The sequence below is a fragment of the Harpia harpyja genome, chromosome 2 (genome assembly GCF_026419915.1).
Source record: "Harpia harpyja isolate bHarHar1 chromosome 2, bHarHar1 primary haplotype, whole genome shotgun sequence".
Taxonomy (NCBI): Eukaryota; Metazoa; Chordata; class Aves; order Accipitriformes; family Accipitridae; genus Harpia; species Harpia harpyja.
Window position 1 is genome coordinate 87,240,721 of NC_068941.1, and position 19,142 is coordinate 87,259,862.

General features: G+C 52.1%; 1 protein-coding gene across 6 annotated transcripts in view; it reads left to right on the forward strand.

The window, feature by feature from the left end:
- RNF24 (ring finger protein 24) overlaps positions 1-16,602 on the forward strand; it is a 31,416-nt gene extending 14,814 nt beyond the window's left edge. For 2 of the 6 annotated variants that reach the window (XM_052780814.1, XM_052780810.1), the window contains exons 3-7: positions 3,950-4,099; positions 10,756-10,798; positions 11,806-11,847; positions 14,898-14,977; positions 16,026-16,600. In XM_052780814.1, coding sequence (XP_052636774.1) covers positions 3,957-4,099; positions 10,756-10,798; positions 11,806-11,847; positions 14,898-14,977; positions 16,026-16,164 — 447 coding nt within the window. In that variant the 5' untranslated portion in view covers positions 3,950-3,956 and the 3' untranslated portion in view covers positions 16,165-16,600. Of the gene's footprint in view, positions 1-856; positions 1,156-1,734; positions 2,322-3,949; positions 4,100-10,755; positions 10,799-11,805; positions 11,848-14,897; positions 14,978-16,025 lie in introns of those variants that run through there. The other 4 variants (XM_052780808.1, XM_052780812.1, XM_052780811.1 and 1 more) reach the window with 4 other exon arrangements.
- Positions 16,603-19,142: the final 2,540 nt, after the last annotated feature.

Below are 19,142 nucleotides of genomic sequence, written 5' to 3' on the forward strand. Positions count from 1 at the left end.
CTAGGAAAATCAGATTTTCTCTCCTTTGCTTTAGTCAAAGGTGTTTGCAATCTCTCTCTCTTCATATATTGTTTGCAATACATTATATATACAATACATTGCTATATATAGATACATTGCGAAGTAATATGCATGCGTGTATATATATTTACTTTTTTTTTATGCGCACTTGAAAGATTTTCCTCCAGTCAGCCCTTGGGACTCCCGTACAACTTTCCTGGTTCAGGGCTTTTTCTTCCCACTCTTTCCCCAGGTTTATCTTTCTTCAGCAGACTTATTTCTTCTGTTTTGAGTGCTGCTGACTGGCAGGCACCCTTCCCGGCCCTCGATGTTTCACAGTCCTCTTCCTGTGATTTCTCTCTCTGCAAGGTCATGCAGACCCGATGGACCCAGGCATAGTCGGAGACCTCAGGGAAATGGGGCATCGGGCAGGTGCCTGCCCAAATTCCTCACGGCTTCATCTCTGCCATCACAGCAGGTTCACTTTTTAGATGAAGAGCAAGTCAGCATTTTCCCCCATGCCATAACCTCATGCCGCAGAGGGGTTCTCATCCAGAACTGGGGAAATCCTCCCCTCTGTAAGGTTTCTGCGGTACCAACCCCCTTTTCTCCGGGCAGTTTGTGCCCCCCATCCTGGGGGGCTGCGGGGACCTGCCGGGGGTGGCGGGTGCTCCAGGAGGGGCATCTGCCTGCTCTGAAATGCCTTGGCCATGGAGAGAGCAACAGGGAGGCTTTTGTTCTGCACCAGAAACTTTTCATCCTTCTTTATGACTCCTTTTTTATTTCTTTTGGCTGCGCTCTCACAAATCTGAAGCAGATTAAAATACAGTTCCTCCCCCCCCACTCCCCTAAAAAAACCCAACCCCAAAGCTTGGCTGTTTAAAATCATCAGATTTCAGTGGAGTCTTTTAAAGTTAACAGTTTCCTGGATCCTGTGCAGGCTAACTTATTTTTTCCCTCTAACCTCCATGGTTTTTGCCATAACGTTTCTCAGCTGTTGCAGCAGGAGGGAGTGAGGACCAGGGTAGCTCCAATGTGGAGAAAGTTATTTCACACGGGGGTTGGATGAATCTGGTGTGGGACTCGCTGGACTTGCACCACAGGGGACCGAAGGGTTGTCCGCGGGAGGCTGAACTCCCACGGTATGGCTAGCAAGTAGGTCACGGCTGCATTGGTGACGTCCTTTTGGGGCAAAATATTAGGGAGCTGGTACTGTTGGAAGAAGAGAGTAGGATGCTGTGGGTGGGATGGAGCTCCATTTCTGTCGACCATTTCTTTGCCAGGGGCTGTGATGGTTTGTAGCTGTTGTGGGGGACTGGTCGAAGAGCTGCACGGCTCAGCTGGACACGACCATAAGGAGTTTTTCTGGCTCGATGAGATTTGCTACCCTAAATGCAGCCTGGATCTTCCTTACCCGCCGTCCCTTTTTTTTTTATACTTCATCTGCTGTGGCATCTCCTGGTGGGAGAGCTGAACCAAAGCCCCCAGCTCTGGAAAGAAGAGCATCAAAAGTTAAAGGAGTTGTAAAGGAAAGAAAAATAATAGTGTGGTGCTGGTTCGTTTTGTTGCCTCTTCTCCCAGAGTGGTCTCTCCTTCCTCGCAAAAAATCACCCAAAGCTTTCCCAGGTGGAGGACGTTTGATTTTTCTCTTGCGCGGTTGAGGAGTTGGAGCCAGCCAACCTTGGCCAACGCCAGTGACTATCAGCACAAGCCTGAGGGCGAGTGGGGACAGCCGGAGCTTCATCCTCCAGCCGAAACATCCTCTGTCACATGAGCGTGACCAAGGGGAGAGCCCCTGAACCGTCTAAAATCCCTTTGACCCAGCAAACGGTGCAGAGATGAAAACCAAACCCAACTCTACGCAGCGACGCTGAGCTGCGCATTAACTCTGCTGGAGCCGGGAACAAAGGTTTGGGGGCTGGTTTGGGCTTTTTTTAATTTATTTGCAAAGCAAAACAGCTCGGCTGAGCGGAGCAAGCGTTGGTGGAGGAGTGTGAGCTGCTGGGTGGTTGCTGTGCTATAAAATCCCATCCCCACCAGTGCTCACAGGGGGGTGTGCTGGCTCCCTGAGCTCTTGTAGCATTTCCACGTTGGCCGGGAGAGTTTCTGAACATGCGTGTTGGTCTCTGGAGGCTTTAATCAAATCCAGGCTTTACCAGAAATCGCCTCGAAATTTCCAGCGAGTCAAGGAAGCCGAAAGCAGCCAGAGCGAGGAGGCTCTCGGGCAGGCATTCGGCACCGGCAGAGATGCTGTCTTCAGCAAGGGGTGCGAGGAGGGTGCGGGCAAGGGGCTAGTGCCAGCGAAGCAGCCGGGATGAAAGGTGAGTCTGCTCCCTTTTGCTGGGGAGCGTGCAACATATATATGAGCAATGAATATATGATGGGAGGATAGAGGAAAGCCCGGGATGTTCGGCAAAAAAAGGGGTCTCGAGGGGGAAAGGAGATCCAGAAGCAAGGATGCTGCTTGGAGGAGTGGGACATTCAGAGGATACTTTGATTTTTGGAGCACCGCTCCCCGGCACGTTTGGGTTCAGGTCCCACGTTTTCCCCGCTGTCTTTTCACCCCGTGCAAAATTGGGAGCTGTGCAATTAATGCGCCGTTAAAAACTCCCTGCTCCGGGGAAGGGTTTTGTTATCCCCTAGTAATTTTATTTGGGAAACAGGATTCAGACTTCAGGTACTTTCCCTGCTTGTTGTGAAACTTAATTGCACGTCCAGCCCTCTCCTGTGGGCAGAAAGGAAAATAAGGCATATTTTTTAACTTCCTTTTCTAAGCTGGGGGTGGGTGAACTTTATGCCTGGCTAGAGACAGTTGTGATCATTCAAGGGTGAGTGGCTCAGAGAATGATTGCAATAGAAAGGAGTAAGAAGAAGAAATAATAAGTATGTGCTTTCCAGTTAAAGGTTTTGAGTATTAACATGGTGTTTGGCAGCAAGGGAGTTTTTACGGCGATACAGAGACATGGGGCTGGTTTTCTGCCTGACTCCTGAAAAACACCCTGTTAGGGTTATTGTAAAATATTAGTGTCCCATGCGGTGAATCATAAAACTAAAATCATGGGAGAGATGATACTCTGAAGTTGTTATCCCAAGCAGCTGCTCGTGGTTTAACTGGGTCTCTCTGAGGGGAGGGAGGTTTTGGTCACGCGTCCGAGATGTGGTACGTCAACAGGCAAAATTGCTGCATCTTCCTCTTTGCTGCCGCTCACGGGTGCTTGGGGGTTTTGCTGGGGGGAAGCAGCCAGGGGTTGTACTGAGGAATAAAGCTGAAACCTGCAAAAATGCCCTTAAACCACCAAATCTGGATCTCGTGGAAAAAACAAACCAAGTCTGTTTTATGGCCCCTGTAATTCCTTGGCAGTGCTGCCGTGTAGCACGTCCTTGTCCTCTCCTTTCTGCCAGGGATGCTCTGGGAGCATGTTGAACCTGCACTGGTTCATGTGCATGCTCGATGGTTTTGGAGGGGGGATTTCTACAGAATGAGGAATTGGTGTTGGAAACCGCAGGAGGGGAAGGGAAGGAAAACCTGCCTTGCTATAAGGCTTTCTGGCTGCTTTCAATATTTTGGCCTAATTAATGAGGGGCTTGGGGGACATTGGCTGCAGCTGGGGCTGCTTGGATGCAAATCCCCGCCATCCATCTGATGCAGCATTTAACTTAAAGGATGACGTGTGTAAGGAAGAGGGGAAAATAGCTGGAGGAGAAGCTCACAGTGGGAGAAGAAAAATCCGGCTGATCCAGCCCTGCTTTGTTTTCAGGGTTACCGAGCCGGGGGCTCGGTTTTGGGCAAGGATGCCTTCACCCAGGGGGGGTGAGGAGCGAGAAGGCAGCGCTGCTTATTGCCCTCTCCTTCCCCTGCCACCTAACTTTGGAGGGACCGTTGGTCTCCGAAGGGCATCCCGTGCTGCCAAAGGAGCCTCACATCCATGTTTTCTCCCTGTCTCCGCAGCCTACCCATGAGCTCGGACTTCCAGCATTACAGTTTCAGGATGCCGAACATCGGGTTCCAGAACCTGCCTCTCAACATATACATCGTGGTTTTTGGCACGGCCATCTTCGTCTTCATCCTCAGTTTGCTCTTCTGTTGCTACTTGATCAGGTAAGGGCAAGTTCGCCGGCTGCTTTCAAGAGCTGCCCCAGTTCAGACCAAGGCTGTCGCTGATCCCTCCATCCCAAAAAGAGGATGGCATCACCTTGTCTTTCCGCGGTGCGTCTCGTGCCAGCCTGATGTGACCCCTGAAGTGGTTTAACTTGCCCTCGTCATCAAAGAATTTGCTCAGCCATGTAGTGTCAGACCCAACGTTCATCCTTAATAGAGCTAATAGAGCTAGCGCGTACGCAGTGAGCACTGAACGCCGTCTGCCCAACACGTCTTGGAGTTACCAGTCCTGCAAGGCAATTGCATTATCCGCTTTAAAACAGGAGATATACGTATGCTCAAACAGGCATGAAAATATGGTTGGCTTCTCAGAAAGACTGGAAAGGGATGTTTTATGGTTGCTGCTTTCTGCTTAATGTTTCAACACGTTTTCCTCTTTAATGAGTAACTTGTGTACTGTGTGCTTAAGAAATGTTTAATACCTGCTCTATTCGTTATTGTACACAAATTGCTCATTCAACAGCGCAGTTTAGAGATTAATGATGCAGAGTTGATTTGTTAATCTGAACGATGGGGAGCGGGGCAGGAGGGTTAAAGGTTGTTCCAGTTTGGGGCTTGTTTTAATTATTTTATGGGCCATTGGGGAGTGAGTTGGGCCACTAATTAAGAGGAGAAACTCTTCCTGCCGGAAGGAAAGCAAGAGGCCAGTGGGGAAAAACGTGGTGCCTGGGAATTGAGGTGGCGATGGGGGCAAGTTGTGCTGATAACCCAGGATGCGGGGCTTGCTGTGCCTCTCCCTGTAGCCAGGAGCACAGGGCATCTCTGTGCTGGCAGCGGCTGCAGAAATCCTGCGCACCCAGAGTTCTCCCGCCAAGTTGCTGAAGAGCTTTTCCATCCCCTTTCCTTGCCCTCTGGCTTTTCAGATGGCCCCAGCTCCCTGCTAGCCGTACATCCATTGCATTCCCTCCATCCGTCCCTGTAAGACAGGCACCTGGTCTCTTCTTGCACCACGGAGGCTGCATCTGGCTGGCTCACAGCAGCCAGTCCCACCAGGTTTTCTACCTAGAGGGTGTTGAAAATGTTTTGTCCTGCTTTTGTAGACCAGGGAAGCAAGATTTCAATGTCACCTTCTAAATATTTGATAATTTCTGCCTATTTTCAGCTCTGTACAAAGCAAAACCTCATAAAACTTGCAGATGAGCCCAAATCCAGGCTTACCCAGGCGTGATTTGGGCTGCCTGGGCATCGTATCTTCATTTTTGCCTGCAATTATGCACAAGAAGAGGGTGTTTGAATGTGCAATGTATCTGTCCACCCTGACAGACAAGGCAGAAATAGATCGAGGGGTCATCCCCGACCTGGCAATTTGTATCTCGGTGCTTAATGTTAACAAGGTCTGTGCTGGGATATTGCATCTGCGTCCAGTGTTTGCATTTTAATTGGGATGCCAATGGGAGGGGATGCAAAAAAAATAAACAAATGGTGTTCAGAAGGCTCAAGGACGTGTTTTGCCCAGATTGAGCTTGAATCTATATGGCTCACTTACAAAATGAAGAAGTGTTTGGACTTTCAGAGTATTTTCCTGGGCACCGGGTCTTGCTGGGTGTGTTCTGCCCCAAAGAAGAAATAACAAGTAGTAATGTCTGGAAGATCAAGCCAGAAAATCTTTAAATTTAGAAGTTGGAGGCGTGTTGTAAGAGAGAGGGTGAGTAACGGGTGAAACTAGCCAGCAAGGGAAGTGGCAGATCCTTCATCTCTTCATGTCTTTAAATCAAGACAGAGGACCTTTCTGGATGTGACGTTTTGGCTCCCATTCCCAGGAGTAACAAAGTGCTATTTAATGAACTACGATAGATGGGAGGTTGGATTAGATCATCTAATGATCCCTTTATAGCCCTAAACTCTACAGAGACTCTACAAATTGCTCCTCAGACCACCACTGCTAGCTCTATTATTGGCAAAACAGAGCCAAACAAGAATCCTCCAGCCCTCATTTTGGAGGGTTTCGCCATGCCATGGGTTTTAGGTGTGCCGATGTGCCCCAGAAGCATCCACCTCCTTTGAATTTGCTGTGTAATCTCAGCTTGTGTGGGGCAGAAAAGCTTGAGCTTTGGTGTGATTCGGAAAGCCTTGTAGATGGACAGCGGGATGAGGACCATGTGCCTGCAAGTGCAGAGCATCCCAAATGATTGCTCCAGGAAGGCTTTGCCATTTAACGCCAAAGCATTGCTGGTGCCTGGCTGCATAGCAAGCAAACACCCGTAGCCTTGCAGCAGGAGGATTTGGTATACAAAGTAAGATATTGAATTTAAGTTGAATTTTTCCCCGTCCTGAACCAGCTGCTAAAGCCTCCTGGATTACCCCATGCATTCCTGACCCCTTCTGCAATGAGATGCGTGGCTTTAATACAGAATTACATCTGGAGGTTGTATAAAAGAGAGGTGTTAATTTAACAAGCAGATGCAGCATGGATCAAACCATGTTGTCACAGAGAAACCGACCCAGGGCAGGGGCTGCGGGCAAGTATGATCCCCTCGGGAGCTCCAGGGCTCCGCTTTGCACCCGTGAAGGTAACAGCAGCTCTGGGCTTTTCTCAGGCCCTGCTTAGGTGCAGAGGCAACGCAGCCCATCCTCTCCCTCTCCCTCTTCTCTCGTGACTCTCACATCTGCAAATATTGGCAAATAACAAGCGGAGCTCGTGACACCATCCTCCGGGCCCTGGTTCTCATCGCCTGCTCTGGATCAGAGCATCCCATGCAGCCCTTCTCCGCATCCCTGGCTGGGGAGGCATCTGGAGTGTGGAAGAGCCAATATCTGGTGTATTTACCCCTCATCACAGAGCTGAGGGCATTAAATAAAGGATGCGCCGGAGGAGGAGGGCATGTGGGCTGCGCTTCGCAACTGTGTCAATACGGAGTGCGCTGCCCAGTCCAACGGGAGGAAGGAGTGATGTTTTTAATCGGGTTGGCTCAAAATGGAGTCCAATAGGAATTTCAGCCAAAAGCTAAGCAAACATCGTCGCTGTCTGTGTGCAGTCCAGGCGAATCTCAACCTCTTCTGCCACTGCAAACCACTCCGGTATAAAGCAAGGGTCCCACTCTCAAGGCTGCTGCCTCTGCTTGGAAAAATGAGGGGAAAAAAAAGGGAAGAAAAAGAAATTTTTCAGGCAGCCGTTTGTGTCTGATCTCCGCTGAACTGATAAACAGTAACAACCTCCTGTTGCCTTCAGTCCCCTAAAACCCAATTCAGAAGGATGCTGAGCCAAATGCTGTGCTTGCCAAGCATTTGAAAGGTGTGCACGCTCGTCCTGGGTAAAAGCTGCAGCATCCTCTCTACCTGTGCTTTGCTGTGGGTTGCACGGGGCTCATCTCTGCCCAGACTGGAGCGGCTCAAAGTCTATAGAAGGTGCAGGGTACATAGCCCTTGAAAAGCCATTTTTAAAGGGCTTTTTCCTTCTGCGTTCAAACTTGCCAGGATCAAACTCAGTGGTTGGGTTTGGAGAGCCGAAGGAGCCAGACTGGGCTGGGGAGAGCGATGCAGCGATGGGGCAAAGAGCCAGTGGCCGGTAGCTTTCTACTCTTTCTACTGTAAAGTGTCAAATAAGCAGATCTTGGAGGTAAACCTGCAAAAAGTTGTTTTCTCTGCATTTTATTCCCATAGTTGTTGGCTTGCTATAGATGATTCGGAGTCACCCAGAGAAATGGGGTGCTCCCTTTCCTGCGGGAGGCATGGAAAGCTTGGGAAGAGATCACAAAATCCACGAGAGGCAGTTATTAAATTCAGGGATGGGTGACGGTGTGCGTGCACGCACGGTATCCAGCCACGCGCTGGCTTTTAAGATGATGTGTGGTCCTTTATCTAAATCAGCCATCTGCCAGAAATTCCTCCAGAGTCGCAGCTCTTGACACGAGATGGATGAAGCCCTGGGTCCGATGGGGAGTAACGCTTGCCAGGACCCGGGGTCTCGTTACCACAGCTGCGCTAGGTCCGACCGGGATCCATCTGGCCCAGGATCCTGGCTTTGAAAGGAAAGCGCGGAGGAGCAGACCGAGCTCGCACGCTTCGGGACCAGATGTGCTCGTGCCGTTCCCCGTAACCTTCAGGGAGTTTTGTTTTTTGGTTTTTTTTTTTCTTTTTGGCAAAGTCTCCCCGTCTAGCTCAGCACCAGCCCATGGCATTGTAGCATCCGTGCTCCGATGGCACAGAGCTTCACGGATCTGTGGCCAGGTGGTTGCTTCTTCCCCATCGCTGGTCCAGATGCCTCCACGGTGTCCGCAGATGCTTGGGCTCGATCTGCGTGACACCTTCCCTCCGGTGGCTTTGGCTTATCAGGGCCAATGTCTCGGCAGCCACTCGGTGCTCCGTAAGACATGCTTTTTCCCGTACTGGGAGAGTTTTTCCCCTTGTATGCAGTCTCCAGCCATGCATCTTGCTTTGCCCCATCTGTGTTTCATAACCAGTTTCCCAGCCGCCGGGATCCCTGCGGATCGGGCCGGTTTCATCCTGTTTTCTCTATTGTTCGTGCATCTTCTGCTTGTGTTTCTGCTCAGGGTCGTTGGCGGAGGGATGCAACCCCAGCCTTCTCCTTCCTGCCTGCTGCAATTTTATCCGTGGCTCTGCAGGCAAGTTCTCTGCCAGGCAGCATCATTAGAGGAGGTGGGATGGCTCCCCGCTAAATTCAGGGCTCAGGAGCTGACTTACTGCAACTCTCCCGGAAGCAATAAGGTGCATTTTTAGCCATTCCTTGACTTTTAAGGCCCATGACATTTTGGGAGGGTGTTTTCAAGCAAAAAGGACAGAGATAATATTTTTGCATCCTATTTTTATAACTCGCTCACTGCAGCCTTGCAGGATCAGAAGGCCTCTGAGAGCTCAGGGTGAAACAGCTGGGGTTTGAGACAGCCCCCAGAATATTTTTGGAGAAGTGAAATTACAGACAAGGGGTTTCCCATTTGAAATCACACTCAAGGCTGGCTGGGGAAAATACTCCCGTGGCTGTCCAAGCCCTGCAGACACACATTGACATCTTATTAAAGGACCTTGGCCAACTCTTTATCCTCGATGACTTCCCTCTCGAGTTTCCAGAGCACTTCACTAAATGCCATGTCTTGTAATGAGAAGCAATATTAGTTGGTTGGGTTTTTTTAAAACGTATTTATTTTAGGAGCATAATCAGCTTCTCCAGCCAGCTGATACCTGCAGAGCACTCCACCGGGCTGTGGGAAATGGGCTGCTGCTTGTTCTGCTGTGGAAAGATGTTTTATTAATAATAGTTTGAACTGAAAACTATGGAGGGATGTGATGTGTGTATGTTTGCTGTTTCGCTCAGTCCTCAGGAATGGGGACAAAGGCCATGCGTCCTGGAGAGGGGAGGCTGGGGAGGGAGGGGATGGGACCAGCCCTTTGCTTGTGGCTTCAAATTCCTGCTGCCACCAGCTGGACTTCCCGCCGCAGCAGGTGTTTTTGGAATAGGTTCATCCCCTCCATCTCCGTCCCTTGATTTGCTCCAGGAATGGATGCTGTTGGGTAAAAAAAAACACCCAAAAGCCCAAAACTGTGCTGAGCATGGTGCTTCGAAAGGTAGGTGGGGGGAAGCAGCTTATGCAGTTTATAATCCTGATTTTGCTCCACCGCTGCATCGGCTCTGGCCCCAGGGCAGGATTGCGTGGGCTCGTCACCCTGTGCTTTAACATAGCGCACCCTCGTCTGCTCTCCTGATAAAAAAAAATCAACCCCAAAACAAAAAATCCCAAGATACAGGTTCCTTCTCCTGCAGTTTTTGGCAGCTCGTTATCTCTGGTTATTAAGTTGTCCCCCCCCATGATAGGAGGCAAGAGATGGAAGATGGCCCGTTGCTTCTTTTCCAAAGCTTTCTGCTCTGGTGTTGTCTTCGGATAAATAGCCATCCTTTGCTTGCTCAACCAGATGGATGACCTCTTGTTGAATGCTTCTTCCTGAGCGTTTGGGAGGCAGAAGCAGGACGATTCAAAAAGCAAGTGGACAGGGTACTCCAGGGCATGGTTTAGGGGGCATGGTTAAGGGTTGGACTCGATGATCTCGAAGGTCTTTTCCAACCGAAATGATTCTATGATTCTATGATTCTGTGATTGATCTTGTGATAGAAGATAAAGCTGTGTTTGTGGAAACTAACATCGCCCAAGCAGAATGATGGGGGCTTCAGTGGGAAACCTCTGAGCGCGGAGGTTTCCTTCCCCGTCCTTGCTTGAGTGGGAGCAGAGCTTTCCTCGGGTCTGAGTACCCATCGCTTGGAAAAAGGTGCCGCGTCCAGTCTAGAAATGGTTGGCAGCAGAAGCGGTTGGAAACTGGGGGTGTTTATGGCAGCTCGTGATTACTCAACAGCTTTTGCTGGTCTTAACGGTGCAGGTGATGTCTGTGTGGAAAATTGAGGAGGTTGAAAGAGGAAAAGGGGAGGAGGTTGCGTGCTTCTGGATGGAGATGTTGCCCTCCCAGCTACAGGGAAAGCTGGCTGTTGCTTAAATGCATCATTTCACGTGGCCATTCTCGTTCTGAAATGAAAAATTAAAAAAAATATATATGTATTTAATCTGGAAAGCAGGGATATGAAATGTTTGGGGTATTGCATTAATCCTGATGTTTTTTACCTGTCTTCATGTTTCTCCCTATTTTGATTGCAGGCTCAGACATCAAGCACACAAAGAGCTTTACGCCTACAAACAGGTGAGATGATACACAGTAAGTTGTCGTCTTCTCCCCTTCTGCTTAGCACCATATCCACGTTGGAGTAGTCACTCCTGCAGGTTTCCTTGTGTTGTTCTTCTCCTTGGGAGGCTTTTGGTCTTCAACGAGAAGTTGTAACACCCGGGCAAACCTCTGTCCCTGCTGATTTAATTTTTTACTACCAGCTGGGCACCCCAGGAGCATCTCTCACCTGTTAGTCTGCAGGTCTTCGCATTTTCAGATGAGGTTCCTGAGCGGTGGGGACATCTCCACCCCTGGAGCACCTCAACTGGGCAACTTCTCCAAACCCTCACGTTATTTCTCGCTGGTGAGCAGTAATGCCGTCACTTCCCCAGCAATCAAACGATGTTTTGTGGGGTCTGAATCTGCTCCCTGGGTTGGACCCAGCTGCTCTGGACCACTCGCAGCCATGGGGATCTCGTAGGGAACACCTCCACATCACCTTGGCAAACCCAGCTGTTTTCTGCACGCACCCACACGCGCCAGCGCCCTTGTTAAAATAAACACGGCCAAGAGGTTGGTGTCAGGTTGCTGCTTCAATGTCCTGTTTTCTCCGGGGCTTGTGTAATTTTTCTGCCTCCGATCTGTCGTTCGAGCAGGAAACCGGGTGGAGTTGGGCTGATATGATAATACACGGTTGTCCTGGATTTATAGCCCTCTCCAGGTGTTTAGCCTGGATGAAGTGAAAATGAAGTGGCAGATGTCCATGCAGGAGCTTGTTGCAGAGTGTGGGAGCCCAGGAGGTTTAAATCTGGGAGGACACCTCCTGGATTTGGTCCTCATGTTAGTGGTTATAGCTGTGCCAGCGCTGCCTTCCTCCTGTTCCTGCACAGGGGTGAAGACCCGATGTGCTCGCTGGCTGTTTCAGATTTACTGGGGGTTTCCAGTTCTACTGGGACGCTAAATGGGATCTCTCTTTACAAAGATTTTTCCTGCGAATGCTCATGGCAGAAGCTGTGTCCTGACCCCGGCGCTCTGTCTTACAGGTTATACTCAAGGAGAAGGTGAAGGAGCTGAACCTACACGAGGTGAGTACGTCCCTGGGGCGGTAGCGTAGCGGCAAAGACTCCCTCACCCTCCTCTTCCTCACACTGGGGAGGGGATGGCGGACAGGCAAAGGCTGGCACAGGTAGGAGGCTGCAAAAACTCAAAATTAACTCCGTCGGGAGCAAAACACACAGCTAGTGTGCTTTGGAAATCTGGAAAGCACAACTGCTTTACTTGTTTTTGGAGAAACGGGGCACTCCAAAGCCTCAAAGCCTTCGTCCTGGTCTGTGAGTGCCTGGGGGCAGCACGGGGTGTTTGCGGTGATTTTATCCAGCTGCAGAGGTGTGCCGGCATCACCGCCTGCTTGCTGCCAGCAGCGGGGTTTGCTCTGCAGCCTCCTACCTCATTACAGGGAACACGGCCAGGGTAGGTTAACAGCAGCTCCTGACGCTGCTTCTCTCTTTGAGCAAGTCTAATTGCTTGTTTATGCAGCCGGTAAAAGCACATCTGCAAAGGGGGTCTGCGTTAAACCATCTCCCTCCTCCTTCTGGATCCCCTTTAGCTTTTACTGCGTTATTATTATTTACTACATTATTATTTTTATTATTTATTGCATTATTATTATCACTGCGATAAAAATCTGTGTATAAAAGGGGAGGCAGATGCAGGCTAAGCTGTGTATAAACAGTGTCCCTTGACGGTTATGCCCCCTCCAGCCCTGCTCTGCCTCACCACCGTCAGAGCATGATGATATCCAGCACATCTCTGCCAGCCACGTTACTTGGGCAGAGTAAACTCTGCTGGGATTTAATTGAAATCAAAGATAAACGCGTTCCCTAGGCTTCTGCCCCTCACGCTCCTGCTTTGCAGCTTTGCAGAGGAGAGCTGGCTGGAAGAGGCAGGCAAGGGGATGTCTACTTGGACGTATTAAGAATTAAACCCCCTTTTTTCCAGCCCCAAAACCATGAGGATTTCTTCTCGGTTTTGGGAGGAGGGCAGAGCCCGCGGCAGCCATAAGTCAAAGCCCCGGCGGACTTTGCATTTAAACTTTGCAGGGGGAATTGCACCAGCGCCTGCCCTGTCCCCACGATGTGGGCACAGCAGTGGCTCCTTGCTGGGTCCCCCTGTGTTAATGAGTTAAGAGGATCTCTGGAGACTGAAACACGTCTCGGAGTAACGGTGTTACCCTAATCCACCTCCACCTACCTGCCCCTTCAGGTTTAAAACACATTAGTTGTTCCCTGCAGGTTTCCAGGCTCTTTTAGGGCTGAGTGTCCCTATTTACAGACCATTTTTCATGCTGAAGTTGAGCAGGAAGCTGCTCAAACCCTGCTTCAAACACGGGCTGGATTTATTTCCCCTAATGACAACAAAAATGCCCACCGCATCCGAGACACGAGTCCGCTTGTCTGTTAAATACCAGCTCCATTTGTTTATAAGCTGCTATTTTATTTTTAATTCCCCGAGCAGAGCAACGAGAGCCCGTCCCACATTTCATCCTCACCCTACGCTCCCTGCAGCCAAGGCTTGAGGCCCCTATTTCTGATCCGCTCGCATTAAATTGACTTGCAGTGGGGTTTTTTGCAGGCACACAGACTTAAAAGCACTTCCCGCAGTGAGAAGCTCCTTGCGGGGGGGATTTGGGAGCACGCCGGAGCTGGGAACGGCAGTGCTAACCTTCCGTCCTCTTCCTCTATCACCTCTGTTCCCAGCTCGCCACAGCTCTCCCAGCCCAAACGCTTTCAGGGAAGACGAGGGGTCCATGGGGAAGGGGATAGAGCAGCTCCAACTCTTCCCTGGGATTTGGGAAAGGCTGGAAGGGTTTTGCTCCAGCCCCTTCCAAAACATCCCTTTTTGGGCATTTGGATTTTGGTATTTACAGTAAGCGGTTCTGGAAAGCGGAGCACAGGGGGGATTTTGCAACATCACGGGATGGCTGCCAGGGCTCGCCCGGAGCCTTGCAGAGGGGAAAGTCCCCGCCAAGCTCTTCAGCCCCATGTTTCTGGGTTTGTTTTTCCTCTTTTTTTCCATCACGCTGCCTCTCCCTAGCTTTCACGGGGCTCAAGATGTGTGTGTTCCTCAGGGACCGATCCAAGCAGCTACGCCAGCGTTTGCTCGCTCAATAAAAAAGTCTCTGACGAGCTTTGGGTGGCTGGAAAGTATCGACGGGCGCCGTGTCCCCGGGAAAGCCGGGAGCCTCCGGCCGCGCTTGCCAGCCGCCTGCTTCATCCCGAAGGCTTTTGGCAGCGGGGCTGGCCCTTGTTTCGGACTGCTGGAGACTCCCAGGCTTGGGGGGCAGGAGAGAGGGGCTGGGAAAAGCATATACAAAATCCCCAGGAATATCCAAAATGAGTCAGGAAAAACCAGCAGCGTGGGGGAAGGAGATTTCGGCTGGGTCTCTTGCCCAATGGGAAAACAGCCACCAACCTTCCCAGCCCCGGGGCGGAGATGCACCCTTTGCCTTTTCCTCTTCCCAGAGTTATCCCTGTGGATGCAGCTCGGTCCCAGGGACCAAGCAGCGGCATGGATCCATCCCCCTGCACCCTAAAGCCTCCTGGCACATCAAAACACATCCCAGCCTTGCAGCTGCTGCTCCTGGGGGGGCTCCAGGGTCCCATCCACCGGGAAAGGGAGACCCAAGGCTCAGCCTGCAATCCCAAAGCCTGGGCAGTGAAATCTGGAAAGGCTTTAGGGGGGATTTCACCCCTCTGCAATGCAGAAACCTCCCAAACGTGACTTCTGCAGCACAGGGGACAAAAAAAAAAAGCAGTTTCTTGGTCAAAACAGAGGGTTTATAGCGAAAGAGGCATTTGCTTTCCCTGTGGCACTAGGAGGTATTGCTCTCTCCCCGCAGTGTACCCTCACTGGCATCAGAAGCCAAATTGCCCTTTTTTTTTTCCCCCAACCAAAGGCAGGGGCGAGGCGAGCACTGGGAAAAAGATAGAAACTGGCCGAGGGCATCGCTTAGGGGGAGGGTTTTTTGGGGGGGAGTATTTTGGCCGGTTCGAAGATACCCGTGTAGTTTGTATGTGCAAAAAGAATGCTTCCCGGCTGCTGACTGCCTTCCCTCTCCACCTCTCACGTCTTTCAGATCTGTGCCGTTTGCTTGGAGGAGTTCAAGCCCAAGGACGAGCTGGGGATCTGTCCCTGTAAACATGCCTTCCACAGAAAGTGAGTGCAGGGAACAGGACACGGAAGCTGGGCTGCACCAAATCCTGCCCGGCGGCCCCAGGAGACTCTTGGTGCGAGGTCTCCTGGGGCCTCTGCTCCCCTTTCCAAGGTTTCTTCCCACCCCAATTCCAGGGCAACAGGGGAATTGCAGCAAAAGCCCTTTATGGAATGAATTGGAGCCTTTGGAGCAGCGAAAGTCCAGTCGTGAACTGGCAAAACCGCTTCACTTTATACATTCCAAAATGTGTATGTACATTTGTGTGTGTGTATATATATTTACATATACAAAATTTATATATATTTATAAAATAGATATTCAGAACCACAGCAACAAGCTCTCCAGGGAAGCAGTCACGGCCCCCAAGGCTGTTGGCATTCAAGAAGCATTTGGACAAAGCGTTTGGATTTGGGGTTTAACTTGTAGGTTGCCCCAGGGCGAGTCAGGATTTGGCTTTGATGATCCTGATGGGTCCCTTCCAACTCAGTCTATGCTTCTATGAAAAATGTATATATATAAATTTTATATGTATGTATCTTATAAAAATGTAAACCACTATGAATTTTATATGCACAATATATGCACATTATATATGTATGTTGTGTATATATATGATGTATATATACAGTTGATAGGTTATGTATTTATAAAATGAATATATTCATATATACCTTTTTGTGTATATATGTATTTTATGTCTTTTGATGCATGTGTATACATTTTTTATCTATTTTACGAATAGATATCAGTTATATATATAAAAATATACTATATCCATGTGTATATACACACACACAAAAATGTCCTAATACCATGTACAGGCACCTAAATGGTGAATTAAAAATTCGGCAGCATCAGTGCTCCGGGGAGGGCGACAACAGATCCGACCCGGCCCGTGGCCCCCCCAGGCCATGGCCTGTCACCCACCGTGGGGGGGACAGGGGTGGCTGCCACCCCGACGGGGTGCACGGAGCACCAAGCTGGGTGGTGGGTTTGCAGCACCCCTGTAATAACCCCCTCCCCGTTGTCTGTGTCCCCCCCCCCCTCCAGGTGCCTCATCAAATGGCTGGAAGTGCGAAAAGTGTGTCCGCTCTGCAACATGCCGGTGCTGCAGCTGGCCCAGCTGCACAGCAAGCAGGACCCCGGCCCCCCCCAGGGCCCCCTCCCCGGCGCAGAGAACATCGTATAGCTCCGCCGCCCCGGGGACTGCCCCGCCGCCGGCCCGGGGGGACTCGGAGACAACCAAAGCACTACGGCACCAGCACGGAGGGACAGGCGAGGACGCGGGCGGCCGGGCGGGGAGCCCGGAGCACTTTATGGGGGGGCACGTCCCCGCCGGCCGAAGCGGAAGAGCCCCGCGCCCCAAAAACCTGCCTCCGCGGAGCCGTGCCGGGATGAAGGGTCTCGCACTCGAGCCCGGACTCGATTCCTCTCCCGGGGCGACGAGGGGACTCTGGGTCCTCCGCGGGCGCCTGCACGACATCCTTCTTCCAGCACATCCCTTCTCCTGCACGACGTCCGCCGGGAAGCAGCGTGGGACGCGACGGAGCAGCGTCGAGCCACCCGACGGCGCCCGACAGCCTCCTGCAACGCCGCGACGTCCCGTGTCCCCCCTCCCCGAACGCCCCGGTACGCTTCCCAGCCCTGCTGCCCCCCGCGCCCCTCCGCCGCTGGCAAAAACGACGCCCAAAGCGCGGCGGCGGGGGGACGACCCTGGAGCATCACGGCTGGTTCCTGCCCCGTTCTCCTCTTTGCCCTTATTTTAACAGGGTTACCTTTGCCTTCGCAATCTCTGCCTAGAAAATTGGGTCTCGGCACAGCGACGCCGGGGTTCGTGCCGCGGTCGGGTGCCTCCTCGGCACCCGCTGCTCCTCCGAAAGGGCTAACCGGGGTGGGGAAGCCGGCGTCGCCCCCGGGAGATGGCAGGGTGGTAGTTGCGTGGGGTCTCCCGGGCTTCGGTTACCCCACTCGCCCTCCCCGTCCCCTTCCTCGGCGCGATGGGCTACCTCAGCGGGGCCGTTAGTCCCTCCGACGGGCGCGATCCTGGCGTGAACCATCAGCGGTGAGAGCCGGAGGCCTCCCCCTCCTCAAAACTGCAGCACGGCCTTGCTGGGGAGGCGGGGTGGGGGGGGGCAGGCAAAAATCCTGCCCTTTGGGTTCATCGCATCACTTTCAGCCTGGCCCCGGGGGGGGGGGGGTTCTGGGCGAGGGACACATGAGCCGGCAGCGTTTTGCCTTGCCAAAACACCCCGACCCAACCATCGTTAAGTGCAAAAGCTCCTGGTGTGGGGGGGGGCCTGTGCCACCCCCTCGCCTCTCTGACCACCTCGTGGGGAGAATTCGGGCACCGTAGCAAACGCCCCAGCGTCCCCCTCTATCTTTGCAACTCTTATTCCTTTTTTTTTGGGGGGGTGGGGGTGGTGTGGGGGGGGTGTCAGTATTATATGGCGGCGGCTTTCCCAGCCCCCCCCCGGGTGCAGGATGGGGCACAGGGCTGAGAAGGCTCCGGGTGTTGTCCCCCCCTCCTGTAAATACCGCGGGACTCCCGAGACTGTTTATGGAGCGTGGAGCCTCATAGACGTGTTTGTACACTACAAATTCTGCAGCAGAATATTTTTTAAAACGTTCGCTGTTTTGGGGTTTTTTTTTTTTTTTTTTTGTAAGCTATATTTTTGTATATTTAATTGCTATTTTAAAATTCTAATAATGCGTCTTTTTTGCTAATCACACTATTCTTAAGGAAAAATGAGGAAAGAAAAAAAAAAACACAACAGTTTGCATGTGATTTGACTTGAAATGTAAATAAAAGCAGGTTTTGGAAGCAGGGGTGTGTTTGCAAGGGGGGGGGGTCCACTTGGGACACCCCGGCCACGGGACAGGGTTGGGGGGGAGTGTCTGTCCTCCCATGGGAAAACGGGAGCATCCCTCATTGCTCAGCCCTGTGTCACCCGGGGGTCGTCCCCAGTGGGGTTGGGACCCCCTGTCTGCAAGGGGGGAGCTGGAAAATGGGCTGGTTTGGAGTTGGGGGGGTCCCATTGTCCGTGTCTCCCTCCAGCACCAGCCACATCCCTTGGGCCCGGAGCGGAGCTTTGCTCCCGGCCGGTGCCGGACCGGGGAAATCGGCACCCACCCCGGCGGGGCTGGCTCGCTGCCCCACGCACCCTGGAAATCCCCGGCTGAGGGGGATTTCGCACGTCCCGGGCAGGGCCTGGAGGTTTCTCTTCCAAACAACCTTCCCAGGCCAAACCCCGGCCCGCGGGCAGGGGCTCCCCGGGACGAGACCCGGCTGGACTAACGCCAACCTCCCACCGGCCACGGGATTCGGAGGAGTTCAGCTCCCAGCCTCCACGCTACGGGATTTCCTGGGGTCCAGCTTGATTCCTCAGCTCCCTCTCACCTCGTTTCACCCACGCTCTTCCTCCAGGCTTCACGAAACAGTCGGGAAAAAAAAAAGAAAAAAATCCCCTTTTCCTCCTCTCAAATCTCTCCCCCTGCAACGGGTTGCTGGGGCCATCCCAAGTTGCCATCCCTGCAGAAACCTGGTGTGGAGGAAGCAGGGCTCCCACCTTGCCCTGTCCTGCTGTCCCCCTGTCCTGCTGTCCCCCTGTCCTGCTGTCCCCCTGTCCTGCTGTCCCCCCCCGTCCCTGCCCAGCGCAGAGGGCTGCTGCCCTCTAGTGCTGGCTGCACCCCCAGAGCTGGGTGCTGGGGGGGTAGGTCCCACCTGGAGATGTTCTGCTTCAACTTCTCCAGAAGGAAACGCGAGGAACCACCTTCTTGCTGCCCTCCTAGTCATCTTTTGGAAGCTCCCGACGAGTCCATGGGCACGGAGAGCTTGCTGGGTGAAGATTCCCGCCCGGTGGGACAAAGCAGCAGAAGGTCTGGCCGAGCCGCGGTCTGGATCTAGCACCAAGACGCACAAATCACAATTATTTTTGTTACTTCCATCCCACGGTTCCTGCTCTGGAGAGATGCCTTGCTTCCACCTCCAATCCAACTCATGTCATCCATACATTAAAGGGCCTCCAAAGCACTGAGCATCACCTACCACCAAAGAAGTCTTTCACCAAACCCTAAAATGCTGCAATTTGCCCTGGAATGATGCTGGAACCACCCCCCTCGCTGGACTTACCAGTGCTGGGAGCCTCCTGCTGCTAAGAAAGCCACATC